We start from the raw sequence: 20,829 nt of genomic DNA, 5'->3' as shown, positions 1-20,829 counted from the left end.
TGCTTTGACAGACCGACACTTTTCAGCTCTACTTTGTATATACATATGTGAAGTTCAAGTTGAGTGGAATAGAGAATGTGCACAAAGGCAACTTTGCAGATTAATATGAATGATGGTGGAAACAGATCAAATTACCAGCATAAAGGGGATATATGAAAGAAAGTGTTGTTTATGTTACCTAGTTGTGCAAGTTTCTCTTATGTTTTTGTTTATTTAACAAAATTATCATGCCTTCACATGAATATGCAGTTGCAAGTATCTACCAACATTCTCCACAACACAGATAATGGACTCCCTCTCAGATCCATTAATGAAAATGCTCATGACTGAAGGTCTGTGGATTTTCAGCCTTTTTGTTGTGAAGGAAAATACCCTTCTCCACAGCTAAGTCCTCACACTCACACAACCAAGTTCAAAATATTATCCCTGCACTATAAATACAATTTCCTTATTGTGACAGAATGAGCAGCTACAGCTCCTTCTAGCTGCAGTTGTGCTTTTGAAACTCTTACCTACAAATGCCTAAATATCACTTTTTTAAAAAAAATCAGTACTGGTACTTGGCAGAACTATTAAAAACAGAAGGTCTGGATTATAATATATATCCAACACAGATACCAAGCAAAACTCAAGAAGCAGCTCTAAAAACAGATTTCTCTGTTTCAGAACTCAAAAACTCATCCAGAAGACAGATGCTATCCACAGTTAGAAGGAACTCTCACCAAATTAAAAGGATTTACTCCCAAGTGTGCATAGAATTGCAGCCTTAAACAGCAGTGGCTCACAGATGCACACCTGTCTCTTTCAGAAGCTATATGGAGAAGGCATTAAGACTGAAATGCACCAAATTGAAAACAAAACTGACGAAGAAGGGAGAAAAGAGAAAGTTAAAGCAGGTCCTGCTGATTCCTGGCTATGGATTTTTCCAAAGTCAACACCACAAATCTCGCTATGAAAATGGCTGCAAAATGAAGCAAGCATTCTCCGAAAAAGACTGGCTGCAATACAGCCCACCTGTTGGCTTCTCATCTTCAGCTAATCTTCAACTAGATTTCTAAGTACCCCGCTGAATGTTGCTCAGAAAGAGGCTGGAAATCCCAAGAACTGCCAGACAGGGCCACAGGTCAAAAATACAGATGATCTATTTACTGTACTGCAATGACATTTGAACTGAACCCAGCCACTACTACATGAGTAAGAACCATTTATCCAGTCCAAGCCAGCACCTCACAGAAGGAAGGTCCTTTATCACAATGCCCCTGAGCCAAGGAATCCTCTGATCGGAGCTAGGAAAGTTCAATTATTTCATTCTCTACCATTTGACTACAGTGTGAAATATTTGCATAAAATTATCAAACTCACTGGTATTCTAAAAAACCATTTAACCTCAGCCATATCTAAGTATAAAAACATGAAATACCTTAAAGGTCAGTAACAGTGTAAAAAGCCCCAGTACACATTCATTGAAAAGCCCCAGCAGGGAGGAGAGACAAGACAGACCTAATACAAAAGCAGCTTTAAAAACTAGAAAAGTGGATGTATTGTAACAGTAGGCACCTAAAAAGCAGTTTGTGGGAGGGGGTAGAAAGTGAGAAAGAGGAGAGAAGAAAGAGTAATTCCCTAGATAAACTTGTTTAAGCAAACAGCAGTCATCAGGCTAAATGGGCTGAATAGGCATGGGTTGCATGCGCATGTGCACTTCTGGTTGCTGGTTTTCTTACAAAGAATTAAAGAGGCTTCCCTGATCAGATGTAGGCTTCCTTTACCCACCAGTCATTTCACTCTCACCAGCCTCACAACCTCCTTAGGGGCAACAAAAGCAAAAGCACCATGTGTGTCTGTAGTTCCATGATTGAACTGCTACAAACTAGAGCATTGGGATACTTGGAGTCAAAAGGTGAAAGGAGCCTGGGAGAAAGCAAGCGGAGTTCCACGGTAAGATGACAGGAACAGTCAATCCCAGACATCCATGCAGCCTGCTATATGGCTTAAGTTTCAGGGGTAATGGATCAAGGTTTGGCCTGGTTGTGGAGGGTGCTTCTAAAAAGGAAAGTGAGAGTACAAGTGTGATGGAGGGAGCACCCCGGAAAGAGGAAAAACGGAAAGTAAATCTGCTTTAGAACGAGAGGAAATGGAACACAGGATGGTGTTGTTAGCACAGATATATCCTTGAGCCCTTTGTGAGCATCACAACAGAACAAAAGCGATGGTTTCTCACCCCCATACAAGGTGATTGGGACAAAGATGAAAAAGTCAACAGATGCTTTCAGGCAAATTCTGGTTGGTGGGTTTTGCCCTGGCTTATCAAGGATCAAGCTTCCGCAAGCAGCTGAGGGAGCTGGAGACCAGCCAGATCAAGATAACTCCTCACAGGAGTTGGAGGCCACTTCAAGGTTGATGGAGCCGTGGCTTACGACCAGTCGAAACCGCTTGGGTGGCACAAAAGGGGGAAAGGAAACAATTTGCTTTGGGGGATGCTGCTCCTCTGTCGGCTCCTCCTTCCCCTTGTCTGGTGGGGGCTGCTGCCAGTACTGCCTGCCTCTAAAGAGGGGGGTCTCCAAGCGGACATGAGCATACTGGGAAAGTTTGGGGTCTACTGCTGATAGTGAGACTTGGGGTTTGGGCAAATCCCAAGTTTGGCGTCGGGTCATGCTCCTTGTTCTGCATAAGACCTGGCCGGAGGAGGAAGAGCCTGTAGAGCCAAGGATCTCTTGGTACCCTGAGTATAGTTCCCCAGATCCTGATCCATGAGACCCCATGATCTCAGCGGGGTTCTTCACATCTCCTGTGTAGTGCTCCTCAGCCCCCTGGCTAAGCTCCCCGTTGCTGCTATGTGGTTCTCTCTCACCAATCCCACGCACCGCTTCTCTGCGCGAGCCTTCCCAGTGCAAGGGAACTCTCTTGCCAAGATTCACCACCAAGTCGCTCTGGTCTGCCCAGCTCGGGCTCTCAGGTCTATTGTACGTCCTTGTGAAGAAGAAGCTTTGCTGGGTCTCAAAGTGGCTGCTCTTCCTGCGCGAAGAGCGGCGGAGATGTGATGCAGGGAACATGGAAGGAGGGCAGCGTTGCAGATGCACCAGTGGCTGCTTACTGAGCTTGCAGCTACGTGCTGTGCAGCCCAAGCAGTTGTGCAGGGGGATACATAAAGGCTTTAGTATCCTCAGGTACCAACGAAAGGCGGATCTGCGGAGAGCAGCTGGAGGAAGAGAAGGGAGGTCAGCCCTAAGAGCAATGCTCCCCACCACACCATCCATCCCAAGCTGTAACCTATTTAAGCAGTGGTACCACTGGACCCTTTGCCTGAAAAGTACCTTTAAGAGTTAAATTGGACACCTCAGTAGAGGTGATGCTGCAAGTCATATGCACAGTACATGGGTTTGGGCAATACGATACCATCAGCTATCATTACAATAGGGGCCCCCTCTGGAAATGTGACCACTAATTAAAACTAGCTGAAGAGTGAGTGTCACCACTTGTCTCTGCAAAACAAAATCCATGAATTGCAGTTGCTCTGGAACTCTTGTTTTTGAGGGTATATAAACTCTAGGCTTCACATATACTTCTGGTACTACACGGTCACCTTGACTTGCTGAAATCACTCTTGCTGCCTGCACAGAACCCAGGGTCTGACTGTTATCTCCCCATGCTTTTCGTTTGCTGCCTCCCAGGTTCCCTATTTGGTGCAGCTGCTCAATGCTTTTTCAAGTCTCTCCTGGTTCCTGCTTCTCTGGATCCCTGTTTGCTGAAGTAGAGATTCTGGTGCCAGCTGCTCAGAAGTCCCTTTTCAGGGTTCTGGCTTGTCTGTTTGTCCCTTTATTTCCTACCTAATCCAGGAGCTATATGCCCCAGTTCCACTTCTTCAGGATCGTCTACCAAGGCTAGGAAATTTATTTCTTGCTACATATACTATAATCTGGAGATCTTTCCTCTACAAAATGTAGCCTCCACATTTGCTCCCTCTTCCTATCTACAGTGCTGTGTGTGACTGTTTTAGAAGCCACCTCCTGGTACTCCCTGCCCAGTTATGCATTACTGAGACCTGCTCTGACAAGTGGGCCCAGAGAGAAAGAGCAGGCTAGTGCACCTCCAGTTTCTCACTCCTCCTCTTACACCCTGTATCCTTGCTCCTTCTTGTATGTATGTGTGTTAGCTTAGTCATGAATACTTAGCTAATTCTCCCAAACCAAAAAAACTGTGTATATTGTTGCTGAGCTATTCCCCACTGCCAAAATATACACATCATTAGCTGTTCCCCATTGAAGTGTTGCAACTGTATATTTTGATTCTCCGTGTGTGTGTGTGTGTGTGTGTGTGTGTGTGTGTGTGTGTATATATATATATATATATATATATATATATATATATATATATATATATCTCCACACACACACACACACACACACACAATAAGCACCCCATTTAAAAAACCTGTGTGAATGTTTAGTTGCTGGGTAAATCTACTAAGATGCAGTATTGCCACTGTCTAAAGGCCCTAATTCATGAGACTCACAGAACGTGTGGATGTGAAACATGTGTCTACCAAAAAAGATTTATTAACACCACTTCAACTCAGGGGAAAGCGCTACTCTTTTTCCTCACCACACAGATCACTGTAATAGCACTAATTTTTCTTGTGCTGAATTTGATGAGGCATGGGAGGGAGAAAATGGGTGCAAACTAGCAGGCTCATCTCTTTTGCAAGGCTACATTGAGCAGATGCTCAAGCCACATGTTACCTTACAGAACTGCAACCCACAAAATCTTGTTTCAGCAAGTCAACCCTTATACATCTCACCATGTATTTTTGCTTTCCTGCGCCGGGCGTTGCATCCCACTTTCACACTGAGTCGGGCCAGCTTGTATGACGGACGTTTCCACCGCTGTAGACGGCCATCTGTCTCTCTGAGCAGATAGTTATCATTGATTGAGGTAGATTGTGGAGGTGTTTGATTCAGGAGGCGGTAGGCTCCTTCCCCCTTCCTGAAAGAGGAAACAGTTGATAATTGGGTGAGGTGTGTAACTGCACAATAATGGAGCTCTGCATTTACTAAGCAGTTCACTCTGGCTTGTATGTATGTGTATAAATGTACACCCACACCCACACCCTTGAAGCCTGGTTTTACAAGATAACCAACAATAAGAGAAAATCAAGACATAGCAACCATTATAGACTTTTATGGAAGGAGGAAGGAAAAAGGGAAAGGGGACAAATGAGATCATTCACTCCGGATCTCCTGTGGAAGAGTATGTATAATATCCTCCCCCAATCCTTAGGTGCTGCTGTTGCTCTTTAAAAGGTTATGTGACGGCCCAGGAGGAAATAGCTGCCATCCAAACTGTGCTACCTAGCAACCAACCCCAGGAGCGCTCCTATCCCTTGAGGATGGAGCTTCTCTGTACCTGAGCAGTTGGACAGTCTGCAACTCACAGGCACGGTAATAGTATCAAACCACTAGAAATACCACCCATTCCCCAGCTGAGATTCCTTAAGACTTCACTGCCCACAGCCTTCACCTTTCACAAGTGTAGCATTCGCACAACTCATTGTCCTCTCCAAAGAAGCCGTCTCCATAGAAGCATGTGATCTCATCATCTGGCTCAATGTCCCGCAGCACCTTGACGCAGGCAGTGTTCCCATCCATTGGGACAAACTGCAGTACAGAGACAAACAATGTACAAGGGGAAGGAACAGCAGGAAACAGGGAAAAAACCCAGAAATGTAGAGGTTCAGGATGCTCTCCGGGGGTGTGTGGAGGGAGACAACAAGCAGACTCCTCCTCTTTCCTCCCTCTCAGAAATCCCAAGTGACCCAGCTCTTATTTTCACAAGACTCTATTTGCAGACACAGAAATTCCTGACACTGGGCTTCTAGGCACTTCTCAGAAACAGCATGCTAGTATGAAAAGAGGCAAAGAAATTTATTTTTTTCTAGACCTGAACTATGGGGAATGAGGGTCATGCTTCTAGCCTTTATGATGCTGAAGCAATGGCTGAAACTCAGCATCCTGAGAAGCAGTAGAAGAGAAACTGGGTGGGAGAAGCAGTAGGAGAGAAACTGCCAGGACTCAGCAGGGGGAACTTTTGTAAGTCATACAGCTTCCTTCCTCTCCCAAATATTTACAAGGTATTACTTGCTTCCTTTTTCAACCTCTTCCAACATATCCTACACCCAAAGCAAACGCCACAATAATAAATGATTTCTAGGAATGAGTTTGTGTGGCTTGTACCAAATGCGAAGCCTCAGAATTTTAAACAAGGAGTGCCACCTCTACTAGCAATAAGCCAAAATGACTTACCTTACAATTGGGCCTGCAGTCTGAGAGGTTCCACGGTGAGGGACAAATTATATGGGGTGGGGGATAGGCAGTAGTGGAGAGATATTTTCAAAAAAAGCAGAGACAAGTTATAAAGATAGTCCACTTGTTCAGACACTATTTACATTTCAGCAACGGGCTAGAAGAGAAAAAGTATGCTGCTGCTTTTCAACAATGCATCCTGCTTTCTCTCAAAGCAATTACAAGTTGGGGTAAATTATCATTTCACTAATAACCTAACTTCCTTCCAGCCTTCCATCAAGAAATAACATGGCAGCATTCATTAGGTTCCCAGCCAGACACCAATCCATGTACCATTCACACTGAAAGCTGCTTCGCTTCAGGAGGGTGACTGCATCGTGCGCCCTCAAATCATGCCCTGGTAGGTGTGGGGTCTAAACATAGTACCCCAATAAGCGCTCTCACTTTTTTCTGAAGGCAAGCTTCTAAGCTTTCTAGCCTTCTAAGGTTGTGAAGACTAGCTTGATGCTCCTGCTGAAATCCCAAAGCCTCTGGGGAATGGGGAGCTGAACAAAACAGTGTGCTTCAGAGAGGGAGGAGACTTTCAACTGCACTGTGTAGGATTTTTCTTGCCTTCTACAGAGAACTAAATCCAGTTTCAGTGATCACATGATCTTAGTTACCTGAAGTCCAGAAAAGGGTAGGCTTTTCAGCCATTAATAACTCTTGGGGAGGGGAAAGAAGTTTCCATTCAAGGTCACATAAATGGGGTGCTAAAATAAGCAATCTAAAAAACTAATTCTTACTGGCCTTTTCATGAAGGGACCCAACATAGCTCAGTGAAAGTTCCAGGTTCCCTCCCTGGTACCTCCAGCTGGAAGGACCAGGTAGTAGTAGATGGTGGGAAGAACTCTGGAGAACTGTTGTCAGAGTAGACAATGCTGGGACCAATGATCAAATAGTCTGACTGCTATAAGTCAGTTTCCTATGGAATGTACCAACTGATTGCACCCTAGACTTCACTGGAATGACCAATTCCTTCACTTTTCAATTAATTCCAACAAAAAGCCTACCAACTTGAAAGCTAGTTAAAAATACATATAACATCTTAAGCAAACCTGTTCCTACACCCCACTTATCTTAATACTCATTCCCAATCCTCCTTACATTCTTCCTGTACTTGCCAAAATAGACAGAATCCTTAGGAAGTGTATACTAAAAATCAAATTATGAACCAGATTTAGAAAAGGAACCTTTTACAAGCAGCTTGGAATGAGTACTGGAAACTTTATTCGATCCTCTCTATTATGGATTGGTTTCTGGTGGGTCCCACAAGCTGCTAAGATTGAAGTTATTGGTTTTTTTGTTTGCCTTTACAAACTTTATTGAAAAATTTAAAAACAATTATGAAACAAAAAGTGTTGTCGTCCAAGACAAACACATGGAAGCTTGATAAACTCAACTGAAGGAATTGAATATCTGTTCTTTCTGATTTAGGCAGTTAAACGGACACCTTTGAATTCAATATTTTAATTTGCACTATAATGAGATACTCTATGGACATACAGTGGTGCCCCGCAAGACGAATGCCTCGCAAGACGGAAAACCGGCTAGACGAAAGGGTTTTCCGTTTTTGAGCTGCTTCGCAAGACAATTTTACCTATGGGCTTGCTTTGCAAGATGAAAACGTCTTGCGAGTGTTCCGATTTTTTTCCGCTTCCCCCCCTTTTTCTAAGCCGCTAATAGCCTTTTAGCCGCTAATCCACTAAGCCTTTAATAGCCGCTAAGCCTTTAATCGCCGCTAAACTGCTAATAGCGTTAATAGCGCTAATCCGCTAATAGGGTTGCTTCGCAAGACGAAAAAACCGCTAGACGAAGAGACTCGCGGAACTGATTAATTTCTGTACATTGGTTTAATTGTTTTCTTCAGTAAAAGTATTTTTAAAGAACAATTTGTTGCAATTTCATTCCATACTGAAAGGGACTTTCTGGTGTTAATCTGAGACCTGCTATACCTGCACATAAATCACATCCAGCAGTTATGGTATGTTTCATGCATACAAGAAAGCAACTATGATGGATCTAAATGGATGACACTACACCATGTCTGGATTTCTTCCGTAGAAGCTACTTGGACCTTTGCACATTTATTTACTGCTTTCAATAACACTCATGGAGACCTTGGTATTATAATTAGAGTAGCAGAAAAGCAGCCATGTTGCCTAAACAAAATGTAAATCAGCACTGGATGTGTGCAAAAGTTCCCCAAGTAGGGAACTGCTAATACGGCAGGGGTCCTGGTTCCTCATTCCCCCACCCACATCAGATAAGATTATGGTAATTCATAGTCTACATTGTATGCCCACATGAACAGTAAAATTTATGGAAAAACAAAATGCAGAGATGGAGTCAAAGGGCTGTAGGGCACTACATCTCTGGGAGATGCAGAAGTTATGAGAAGATCTATGGAACAACGATTCAGAGGCAGAGCCAGGACCAGCTGCACATTTCACATACCATGATTAATGAAGGCTGCAGGCCCCAGCCATAGCTGGGCACACTGTTTGCGTGTGGAATACATGATGCTGAAGTCATTTTCACCAGTCCGCAGGAGACTCTCGTCTGGCTCTGTTAGCTCTGTAATATAACCCTCCAGGAGCTCCAGTTTGTCATTCTTTTTCCTTATAGGCAGGGAGAAAGACACAAGCATCATAGATTAGCTGTCATGCTCCCCATAAGTGTACAGTAGGTGAGAATGGTGGGCAAATTTAAGTTCACTTTACTGAATATTAGTTCCCTCCCTGCATTATAGATTGGGAATACAGTGGTACCTCTGGTTGCATACTTAATTCGTTCCGGAGGTCCGTTCTTAACCTGAAACTCTTCTTAACCTGAAGCACCACTTTAGCTAATGGGGCCTCCCGCTGCCACACGATTTCTGTTCTCAACCTGAAGCAAAGTTCTTAACCTGAGCTACTATTTCTGGGTTAGCGGAGTCTGTAACCTGAAGCGTATGTAACCTGAAGCATATGTAACCCGAGGTACCACTGTAGGGCCTTTTTGAGAACTTTTTCCCAGAGAATCAACAGCTCATTGAGCCTCCAGAACACCAACAACTTCTGTCCAAGGGGGAGATAGTCATACATGTTACCAACAGTGCAAAACACTGGAAAGTTTCTACAGCCCTGCTTGCATTCTACCTGCATTTTTGTTGTTGTTGCTCTATTTAGTTTACTAAGAGTTTAGGATTTCATTGGATGGAGTGGGGTGCCCCTGGGCTCCTTGCGCTGCACATCTGCTTAAGTCACTTTGACACTTTGTCAGCTGGAGCAACTGCTAGCCAAAAAGATCTTCCTGGTGGTTTTTGGTGCCAGCAGGAAAGCTTTTTATTTTCCCAGGACTTAAAAAAAATGTTTTAATTTAAACTTTTAGAACTGCGTTAAAATACTATTGATATTGCTTGAGGATTTGAGATGGTTTTTATTTTCTGTTGCATTGTTTGTTCTTGTTTTTATGATTTATAAATTGCATTTCAATGTTTTCATCATTACTGTAAGCCATATAAGGTTACATAATACTAGCAAGTAGAAGGGTGTTACATAGAAAGGGTGTCAAACCACCACCACCCTACCATGATTTTGTAGCGACCACACGGGCACCATTTATTTCCAGGGAATACCGGGTACAGCGCTTGATGGCAAAACCACTCTCAGGAAGGAAGATGCGAAGGTAACGAAATATCTGTAGAAAAGAGATAAACAATTGGCTCCTAGTTAGTAATTCTGGCTCCCTGCTTACCCCCTCATCAGAAGTCTAGCCAATGCTTCTCCTAAGAACCAAGGAGTTATCATAGTCTTCCTATCCATCAGCCGGAGCAAAAAAAGGATCTGATGGGGAGTGGGGCATTAGAGAAAGTGCTTCAGAGAAGAACAGACAGCCAAAACTGCCACTCATGTTATTTTTTTAAAATCCACATTTAAAAGGGAAACTGCAACATAAAACTGCTGGAGGGATACATCAAGAATTTCAATGTTATCGCTTGTGGAATGTCTGGACTAATTGACCTAGCAGTGTCAGCAGGTATGTGTCATGAAGAACTATTTTGAGGGTTAGCATTGCTAATTAATGACCTCTGTTGGTGTAAAGGTTCCTGTGAAATACGACCCAAGGGCTCTTTCACATATCTGAAGCAAAAACAATCCCTCCCATGCTCACTTTCAGATTTTGACATCTTTCTCACCCTCCCTCTCCCGAAATAGCAAAGAGGTAAAAGAGTTGTACATGAGTCTTGAAGGCAGCCTCCTGCTGACGGCTTCGCTTCGCAAAGTACTGGCAGGCCCATCCACCTTGCATCAAGGCCTGATATGCCATGTCTAGGTCCTTGCGCTTCCGGAAAGCTTCTACTGCTTCCCGCAAATGGTGCTTTCTTCTGATGCCTGGGAGTGGGCTGAAGGGATAAGAAAGAGAGAGGAGTTGGGTTTGCTTTGAAACATACTGCTTTCCTTATCCCCCTCAATCCCAAGCTTCACCACTCCCCCTCAATTTCTATTTTGCCCTGTGTTGCAAGTGGAATCTTCTTGGGTCTTTGAGACCTTAGGCCCTCACCTTACGTTCATCTTATGGGTCTTAAAGCCGAGGTAGGAGTCGAGAATTAGTGTTGTAGCTAGATCATCAATTTCACATAGCTCCTTGGCAGTCACACGAGTAGAACCCATCTTCCTTCCAGAACCATGCTGTACTCAGCCGTGCTACCTGCAAGAGAGGGGGACAGAGTCAAAGATGCACACACACACAGGAAAGTTGGGGTCAGTGCGTAATTCCCACCCCTAGTTACCAAAATTCAGATTAAAGGTAATGAATTATGTAGAAGCATGTTTTGACCCTAAACCGCATCTGCATTCTCTGAAATCTTTGGTTTCCCTATGCATGTGCATGCAGATCTGCCCACAGGTTTATTTAAATTCACATTATTCTTTTTCCAATATGCTCATGACATTAATATAACATTCTCAGTAACCACTTTTTTTGCTAGGTACTGTAAACTGTAATCATTATAACTGAACTACAAGCTCAGCAAGACTTTATTTACATTTGTAATAAACCACAAAATCAGATTGCGTTTGGCTAATCTTTATTCAACAAAGTGATTAACGAAAACATGTTTTTAATGGACTGGTCTTACTGCAATCATAGTATTTTTTTTACAGAAAAGTCTGCATGTGACACTTATTAAAGCCACCCTATTTAAGTGGGAACTCATATAAGAGACTTGATTAAATCCACCATGCCAGGAATTCTGTCTCCAATCTATTCGATCCAACCTCATATCTCTGTTACCTCCTCACCCCCAAAATCAGCTTTAAAACCTCCTACTCAAATATTTTTACTTTAGAAAGGTTATATTTCTACACAGCCCCTCTTGTAAACACTGAATACTTAACTTTTTCCAATTAAAAAAGCCGACAAAACCATACTACAATAAAATCTATCACCCCAAAAAACCCTGAAATCACTAAACCTCACATACTCTCAAGATACACAAAATGGTTGTATACTACAGTCAACTCTAGAACATCAGTTGTCCAGAACTTTCTGTGGGAATATGCTCCTCATAGCAAGGGTCACTAAATGTATTTAGCCAACATCAATCCAACCTCACAAGAAGGAATATCCAATGGATCTCCCTGGAAAGAGGCATTGTTCACCAGGGGCCTACAGATATTAGCTTGATTTACTAGCCTGACTCATTCCTACCCCAAATCCTCTGGCACATGCAGAGGGCTTAAAGAAGGGAAAGAATTTCCCTCATTTGTGCTTGGGCACAGAGAAATTAGGAAGCTGTGACAGAGTACAGCTGTTTCTTGCTTTCTTGAAACCAGAGCACATTGGATTACTTACAGAAAGGGATGCAAGCTGTTGGGTATCATTCTCTCCAGAGGGCCAGGGACACTGATAAAGGAACACTTGTTCCCAAAGAACAAGAGACCAAAAGAGAAGGGGTTGAACAATGACTGCTAGCTAGGAACTGATGTCAACGTTTTTTCAGCCAACAATTCTGCACAGTTGCTATGTGCCAATATAAAATGCTACTTTTCCATTTAGGATTTTTCCACCAAGGGAACATGCATTGATGCCTTTGTGGGACACTTAACTTCTTTATGTATAAGAAATTTTTCAAACAAAAATAACATGTGAGTTTAAGTCAATCACTAGCTTCCTGGTTGTACATGTGGATCTCCAGAATACAGCTCAGAAAGGAACCTGAGGTCATCTCATTGACTGCCCACTACATGTCGTTTCAGACAGCAGTCATGACCTACATTTAGAAATAGACTATAATCACTTCATTGCTTTGTTCAGGGATACAACTCTCTGCCTTTGAAGAGGCAACTCCCAGGCAGGTCAATGCTGAGCAAAGGTCGGCCAGAGCTACAGTAGAATAGCTACCAAGTCCCATTTGTAGATTTTCTGGAGAGAGAAAATGAGTTAGGTTAATTTGCATCAGAGAATTTCCTGATGCCTTCAAGAATGATCTAATTCAGAATGTTTATTTGCATTTAATAAACAAACTAAAAACTTTAAAATTGGACTTTAATTGTATGGTATTTGCAACTGACATCCATTCATTGTTACTAATGTATACTAATGGGAATTTTTCTGCAATAATAATAATATCAACAACAAAACACTGGAAATTTTTCAGCCCCTCATCACGGATCTCTAAAAAAAGAAAACTTGGACTACCAGATTTATTCTCTCTCTCTCTCTCTCTCTCTCACACACACACATATTTAAGTAAGTACACAAAGATTGATACATTCTAGGAACACATTCCATGTTGTTGTTTAGTTGTTTAGTCGTGTCCGACTCTTCGTGACCCCATGGACCAGAGCACGCCAGGCACTTCTGTCTTCCACTGCCTCCCGCAGTTTAGACAAACTCATGCTGGTAGCTTCGAGAACACTATCCAACCATCTCGTCCTCTGTCGTCCCCTTCTCCTTGTGCCCTCCATCTTTCCCATCATCAGAGTCTTTTCCAGGGAGTCTTCTCTTCTCATGAGGTGGCCAAAGTATTGGAGCCTCAGCTTCAGGATCTGTCCTTCCAGTGAGCACTCAGGGCTGATTTCCTTAAGAATGGATAGGTTTGATCTTCTTGCAGTCCATGGGACTCTCAAGAGTCTCCTCCAGCACCATAATTCAAAAGCATCAATTCTTCGGCGATCAGCCTTCTTTATGGTCCAGCTTTCACTTCCACACATCACTACTGGGAAAACCATGGCTTTAACTATACGGACCTTTGTTGGTAAGGTGATGTCTCTGCTTTTTAGTATGCTGTCTAGGTTTGCCATCGCCTTTCTCCCAAGGAGCAGGCGTCTTTTAATTTTGTGACTGCTGTCACCATCTGCAGTGATCATGGAGCCTAAGAAGGTAAAATCTCTCACTGCCTCCATTTCTTCCCCTTCTATTTGCCAGGAGGTGATGGGACCAGTGGCCATGATCTTCGTTTTTTTGATGTTGAGCTTCAGACCATGTTTTGCGCTCTCCTCTTTCACCCTCAATAAAAGGTTCTTTAATTCCTCCTCACTTTCTGCCATCAAGGTTGTGTCATCTGCATATCTGAGGTTGTTGATATTTCTTCCGGCAATCTTAATTCTGGCTAGGGATTCATCCAGCCCAGCCTTTCGCATGATGAATTCTGCATATAAGTTAAATAAGCTTGGAGATAATATACAGCCTTGTCGTACTCCTTTCCCAATTTTGAACCAATCAGTTGTTCCATATCCAGTTCTAACTGTAGCTTCTTGTCCCACATAGAGATTTCTCAGCAGACAGATGAGGTGATCAGGCACTCCCATTTCCTTAAGAACTTGCCATAGTTTGCTGTGGTCGACACAGTCAAAGGCTTTTGCATAGTCAATGAAGCAGAAGTAGATGTCTTTCTGGAACTCTCTAGCTTTCTCCATAATCCAGGGCATGTTTGCAATTTGGTCTCTGGTTCCTCTGCCTCTTCTAAATCCAGCTTGCACTTCTGGGAGTTCTCGGTCCACATACTGCTTGAGCCTTCCTTGTAGAATTTTAAGCATAACCTTGCTAGCGTGTGAAATGAGTGCAATTGTCCGGTAGTTGGAGCATTCTTTGGCACTGCCCTTCTTTGGGATTGGGATGTAGACTGATCTTCTCCAATCCTCTGGCCACTGCTGAGTTTTCAAATTTGCTGGCATACTGAGTGTAGCACCTTAACAGCATCATCTTTTAAAATTTTAAATAGTTCAGCTGGAATACCATCACTTCCACTGGCCTTGTTATTTGCAGTGCTTTCTAAGGCCCATTTGACTTCACTCTCCAGGATGTCTGGCTCAAGGTCAGCAGCCACACTACCTCGGGTGTACAAGACATCCATATCTTTCTGGTATAATTCCTCTGTGTATTCTTGCCACCTCTTCTTGATGTCTTCTGCTTCTCTTAGGTCCTTACCACTTTTGTCCTTTATTATGGTAATCTTTGTACGAAATGTTCCTTTCATATCTCCAATTTTCTTGAACAGATCTCTGGTTCTTCCCATTCTGTTGTTTTCCTCTATTTCTTTGCATTGCTCGTTTAAGAAGGCCTTCTTGTCTCTCCTTGCTATTTTTTGGAAATCTGCATTCAATTTCCTGTATCTTTCACTATCTCCCTCGCATTTTGCTTGCCTTCTCTCCCCCGCTATTTGTAAGGCCTCGTTGGACAGCCACTTTGCTTTCTTGCATTTCCTTTTCATTGGGATGGTTTTCGTTGCTGCTTCCTGTATAATGTTGCGAGCCTCCATCCATAGTTCTTCAGGCACTCTGTCCACCAGATCTAAATCCTTAAACCTGTTCCTCACTTCCACTGTGTATTCATAAGGGATTTGGTTTAGATTGTATCTTACCGGCCCAGTGGTTTTTCCTACTTTCTTCAGTTTAAGCTTGAATTTTGCTATAAGAAGCTGATGATCTGAGCCACAGTCAGCTCCTGGTCTTGTTTTTGCTGACTGTATAGAGCTTCTCCATCTTTGGCTGCAGAGAATATAGTCAATCTGATTTCGATGCTGCCCATCTGGTGATGTCCATGTGTAGTCGTCTCTTGTGTTGTTGGAAAAGCGTGTTTGTGATGACCAGCTTGTTCTCTTGACAGAACTCTATTAGCCTTTGCCCTGCTTCGTTTTGATCTCCAAGGCCAAACTTGCCAGTTGTTCCTTTTATCTCTTGATTCCCTACTTTAGCATACCAGTCCCCTATAATGAGAAGAACATCCTTCTTTGGTGTCACTTCTATAAGGTCTTGTAAGTCTTCATAGAATTGGTCAATTTCAGTTTCTTCAGCACCAGTAGTTGGTGCATAAACTTGGATTACTGTGATGTTAAAAGGTCTGCCTTGGATTCGTATCGAGATCATTCTATCATTTTTGAGATTACATCCCGGTACAGCTTTCACCACTCTTTTGTTGACTATGAGGGCCACTCCTTTTCTTTTACGGGTTTCTTGCCCACAGTAATAGATATGATAGCCATCTGAACTGAATTCGCCCATTCCTGTCCATTTTAGTTCACTGATGCCCAGGATGTCAATATTTATTCTTGCCATCTCATTTTTGACCACATCCAACTTACCCTGGTTCATGGTTCTTACATTCCAAGTTCCTATGCAATATTTTTCTTTACAGCATTGGACTTTCCTTTCGCTTCCAGGCATATCCACAACTGAGCGTCCTTTCGGCTTTGGCCCAGCCGCTTCATCAGCTCTGGATCTACTTGTACTTGTCCTCCGCTCTTCCCCAGTAGCATGTTGGACGCCTTCCGACCTGAGGGGCTCATCTTCCAGCGTCATAACTTTTATATGCCTGTTGTCTTTGTCCATGGAGTTTTCTTGGCAGGGATACTGGAGTGGCTTGCCGGTTCCTCCTCCAGGTGGATCACGTTTGGTCCAAACTCTCCACTATGACCTGTTCATCTTGGGTGCCCTGCTCGGCATAGTTCATAGCTTCTCTGAGTTATTCAAGCCCCTTCGCCACGGCAAGGCAGTGATCCATGAAGGGGACACATTCCATAGGACATTAAAATTTCTACAATGTAAGAGACACTTCATTCTTGACTCAGGTATTGTACTGTCTCCCAGTGCTTCAGAAAGGTATCCAAAGCAAGAGACGACTATCTGGAAAGCAGGCTTGGAGCTCCATCAACCATGGAATCTAGCTCATAACAGAGGTGAAGGATTGCTCTCAAAGCGCCAAGCAAGCAACTAACAGAGGGTTTCTGAGGTATCCAAGCTTCATCCACCAATCATCTTCTTCTGTGGCGATCACTTGCAGCCAAGTAGGATTGTCTTCCATAAACACGGTTTTAACAATGAGTCCATAAGTGACTGTGGAGGCCAATTCTGGATCCACACGTCCTTCCACAGTGGGGACATTGGTTTCCGGGCAGGAGTTGATCATGGTGTGGATTTGCCAAGCGTGCCTTCCTCTTAGCATGTATCTCCCTTGCATCCTGAGTTTGAGTGTCTTCAAAGCCCATGACACTTTGGGTAAAGGCTGTTCTCCAATTGGAGTGCTCGCAGGAAAGTGTTTCCCAATTGTTGGTGTTTGTACTACATTTTTAAAAATTTGCCTTGAGAGAGTCTTTAAACATGTTTGTTGACCACCAGCATTATGCTTTCCATTTTAAAGTTTGGAATACAGTAGTTGCTTTGGATGATAATCAGGCACCCACACAACATGATCAGTCCAACGAAGTTGATGTTGAAGAATCATTGCTTCAACACTGGTGATCTTTGCTTCTTCCAGTACACTGGTGTTAGTTCGCCTGTCTTCGCAAGTGATGTGTAAAATTTTTCGGACACCACTGATGGAATCTTTCAAGTTGGAGATGGCGTTTATAAGTGGTCCATGTTTCACAAGCATACAGTAAGGTTGGTAGTACAATAGCTTTGTAAACAAGCATTTTGGTTTCCCTGTGAATGTCCCGGTCCTCAAACACTCTGCACTTCAGTAGGGAGAAAGCCACACTCGCAGAGCTCAGGCGATGCTGGATTTCGGCATCAATGTCAGCCCTCGTGGAAAGATAACTGGCTAGGTAGGAGAAGTGATTGACATTTTCCAATGTTACACCATTGAGTTGGATTTGTGGCACTGCAGAGGGGTTATTTTGTACTTGTTGGTGCAGCACTTTGGTTTTTTGGATGTTGAGCGATAGGCCAAGCTTTTCATAAGCTTCTGCGAAGATATTTAGGATGGTTTGGAGGTCATCATCTGAGCATGCACACACTACATTGTCATCAGAATACTAAAGCTCTATGACGGAAGTTACAGTAACCTTACTCTTTGCTTTCAGCCTGCTCAGATTAAAGAGCTTTCCATCTGTTTGATATATGATTTCTACTCCGGTGGGGAGTTTCCCTTCGACTAAGTGTAAGATCATGGCAATGAAAATAATGAACAGAGTTGGGGCGATAACACAACCGTTTAACACCTGATCCCACTGTGAATGGTTCACTTTGAGAGCCATTGTTATCTGTGATTGTTGCTGTCATATTATCATGGAGGAGCTGAATGATGTTCACAAATTTATCTGGGCAGCCAATTTTCAGAAGGACAGTCCACAGGGCATTACGATTTAGTGTCAAAAGCCTTTAGTCAGGTCAATAAACCCCATATACAGGGCTTGGTTTTGCTCTCTGCATTTTTCTTGAAGCTGTCGAGCGGTTAAAATCATGTCCATTGTCCCCATAGAAGGCCGAAAACCATTTTGGGACTCAGGAAGGGTCACCTTGGATATTGTTAAGAGATGGTTTGCTAAGATCCTTGGAAGAATTTTTCCAGCTGCAGCTAATAGAGAGGAGCCTCAATAGTTTCCGCAATCAGTTCTGTCACCTTTTTTAAAGAGATTGATGATTTTGGCATCCCTAAATTCTGCTGGGATCTCTTCTCTCTCCCAGATTTTTTTGATGAGCTTGTGAAGTTGTTGTGCAAGTTCAATTCTACCCATTTTGAAGACTTTGGCAGGTATCCCATCAGGTCACCCACAATTTATTTAACTAAAACTCTAACATTATGGCATATGTATCCATGTTTGTTAACTGATGTGGTTAAACATTTTTTTAAAAAAACAACAACAACCTTAGACTGAGTTTTAGCACACATGAAAAAACTTAAAACAATTCTTATTTCCTGATGAATGGTCTTTGCACTATAAGGTAACTTAAATAGAAAACTATCTTTAGAAAATATTATCCTTCAAAAGCATTTTATTTTAAAAATCCAATTTAAATTTTTTAAAAGCCGATAAAAAAAGATTAGTAACCTAAGTGTCCCCTCATGTGGCTAACCACATAAGCGTATTTACCACACTGATAGGCCCATTCACCTGTAGAGTTAGCACAACAGTACTTCACTGGCTCAGGGCAGTCACTGTGGGCATGACAACTCAAAAAGCCAACAGGCTGCCACACATGGTAACTTTACACACAGAAAGAAGCACCTTGCGCAGACCACTTACATGGGCAGTCAGTGCTAGCATCATGTGTTCTGGCCCCGAAGCCTGATGGGTTGAGGCCAGGTAATTGCCTTGAACTAGGCCAGACAATTTGTCTAACTCAGGGGTCGGCAAGGTTTACCTCGCCTGGGCCGGTTCACTCCAGCGGAGATCCCAGCCTCCGCATTTCCAGCCTCTGCATCTGCGCAGACATGATTTCCGGTGTCTACTTCTGCACAGGTGCAATTTTTGGCGTCTGAGCATGCGTAGACGCGATTTCCGGCACCGCAGAAGCGAGTCCACGCGCCATGCTGGTTTAGCGCAGCGCGCAGGGACTTGCCAAGAAGATGGCTTGGTTCATGGGAGGCTCGTGGGCCAGTTAAATGACCCCCGTGGGCCGCTTGTGGCCCATGGGCGTTAGGTTGCCTACCCCTGGTCTAACTAATACAGCAGAGCTTTCCAAACTGTGTGTTATGACACGTTAAGTGTGTCAGCTGCAGTGTGTAGGTGTGTTGTGCGAACGCTCCCCATCCTCTTCCAGGGGCTGGAAAGGGGTTAGTTTAACCTCTGGTTTGCTAGTAAAACTGAATTGCTGTGTCACAAAATGATGCATGTCTGAAATGTGTGTCACCAACATGAGAAGTGCAGAAAGCTCTGTAATACAGCATTTGTTTATATTTTTAGTCCTCCTTTCAGATTGTAGTTGGCAGGAGAGGAAAAAAGAAGGTGAGTGTCCTAGATATGTGTGAGAAGGCAGGAAAGTAATTAGGGCTGGAAATGGGGAGAGAAAAGGTGTCACAATACAGGGCAAAAGGCAGGGAAATGTGGGGAAGAGGGGTTTCTTCTCAGTGTTTCAGGGAGACTGAAGAAATAAAAAGGAAATAGGGAGCCGAGGATGCTCTCCAGTGTTTCGGTATTCTTAGTTTTTCCTGACAGTGTGTGTGTGTGGCATTTTAGGATGAAAGAGGAGAGGGCACGTGGGGGGGAGGGCATTTTCGTCTCTTTCAGGGAAAAGACTTTTTTTTTTTAAAAAAAAGGAAGACTGGAACTTGGGACAAGACAAGCGTTGGGGCGAGTCCTTTTCGTGCGAGTCTTTGTTTGGGGGGGCCTGTTAAGATTTAGGATTAAAAAGTGAGGTGAGAGAAGGCGAGGCGAGTGCCCGCCCTGACTGCGAGGGAAAAGCCCTCGCTTTTACCTCAGCTTCCCCTCTCCTCACAACCACCTTATCCCCACGCAAAAGGACCCCCCCACCCCACATATTGGGAGGGAATAGGGCTGGGGAGACTCTTTTCCCTCCTCTCACCTCACAGAACCGCCCCCCCCCGGGACGCGCGCGCATCCCTCCCCTTCCAACCGAAGCCCGCGCGCGCGCCAGGCCTCCCCCCAACGGACATTCCTTTCTCTCTCCCCTCCCCCCCCCCCACCGCCGCTCTGATCCCTTTCATTCTTTCTTCCGCTCACCTACCTGCTCGCGCGCTCCTGTTTCTCACTCTCGGCGGCTATCGCTACCGCGACCGCATCACGCCGTGCGCCCTCCCCTTTCCCCGCGCCATTTGCCCCTTTGAAAGCCTGTCACTCCCAGGCCCGGTTCCCGCGACGCGCCGTTGGGCAGCCGGGGCCGTCAATCAAAGCTAGCTCCCGCCTCCCTCCCGTTGTGCGTCCATTGTGCCCCTCGAGCGAAGCCTTGCCTGCCCCGCTTTCCCACCCGCATGTTCAGGGCTTGATTGGCTTAGAGGGAAGTGCCTCTCAAAATCCCTCCCGGGCTCCTATTGGATCGACTAGGCCGGGAAGACTCCCGCCTTTCACGGGAGGGGGCTCGCCCCTCAGCCGATTGGGCGAAGCTGGTATCTGTTAAATGTTGCTCCCGTCTTACAGAGTCGAATGAGGACGCGGCCCGGTTCCCCAGCCCCCTATTGGGAGAATTTGGTGTCTGTCAAATTTTCGTATGTTCCTCCTTCAGTCGCGCCCTTTTGGAAGAACCGCTGCCCAACTCAATGGCCGCTGGAATTCCAGAAACATCTTGCCTTTCCCATTGGATAACTGGATGTCAAATAACTATTGCCGCCC

General features: G+C 44.1%; 1 protein-coding gene across 5 annotated transcripts; it reads right to left on the bottom strand.

The window, feature by feature from the left end:
- Positions 1–1,988: 1,988 nt before the first annotated feature.
- On the bottom strand, positions 1,989–20,828 carry KMT5C (lysine methyltransferase 5C). Of its 5 annotated transcripts, none has more exons than XM_081167121.1 (10): positions 20,228–20,629; positions 12,486–12,743; positions 10,881–11,027; positions 10,557–10,722; positions 9,907–10,016; positions 8,793–8,956; positions 6,297–6,316; positions 5,515–5,651; positions 4,796–4,980; positions 1,989–3,196 (listed from the first exon to the last, which is right to left on the bottom strand). In XM_081167121.1, exons 3-10 carry the CDS (start codon positions 10,988–10,990, stop codon positions 2,355–2,357), a joined length of 1,734 nt encoding a protein of 577 aa, XP_081023247.1. In that variant the 5' UTR covers positions 10,991–11,027; positions 12,486–12,743; positions 20,228–20,629; the 3' UTR covers positions 1,989–2,354. The 5 variants fall into 5 exon arrangements, with proteins under 5 accessions (XP_081023247.1, XP_081023248.1, XP_081023250.1 ...); XM_081167122.1 differs by having other exon boundaries at positions 12,486–12,591; XM_081167124.1 differs by lacking the exons at positions 12,486–12,743; positions 20,228–20,629 and adding an exon at positions 20,636–20,828.
- Between the last annotated feature and the right edge of the window lies 1 nt (position 20,829).

This window comes from Podarcis bocagei (genome assembly GCF_964188305.1).
Source record: "Podarcis bocagei genome assembly, chromosome: 13".
NCBI lineage: Eukaryota > Metazoa > Chordata > Lepidosauria > Squamata > Lacertidae > Podarcis > Podarcis bocagei.
This window is presented reverse-complemented; position numbering and strand designations above follow the sequence as displayed.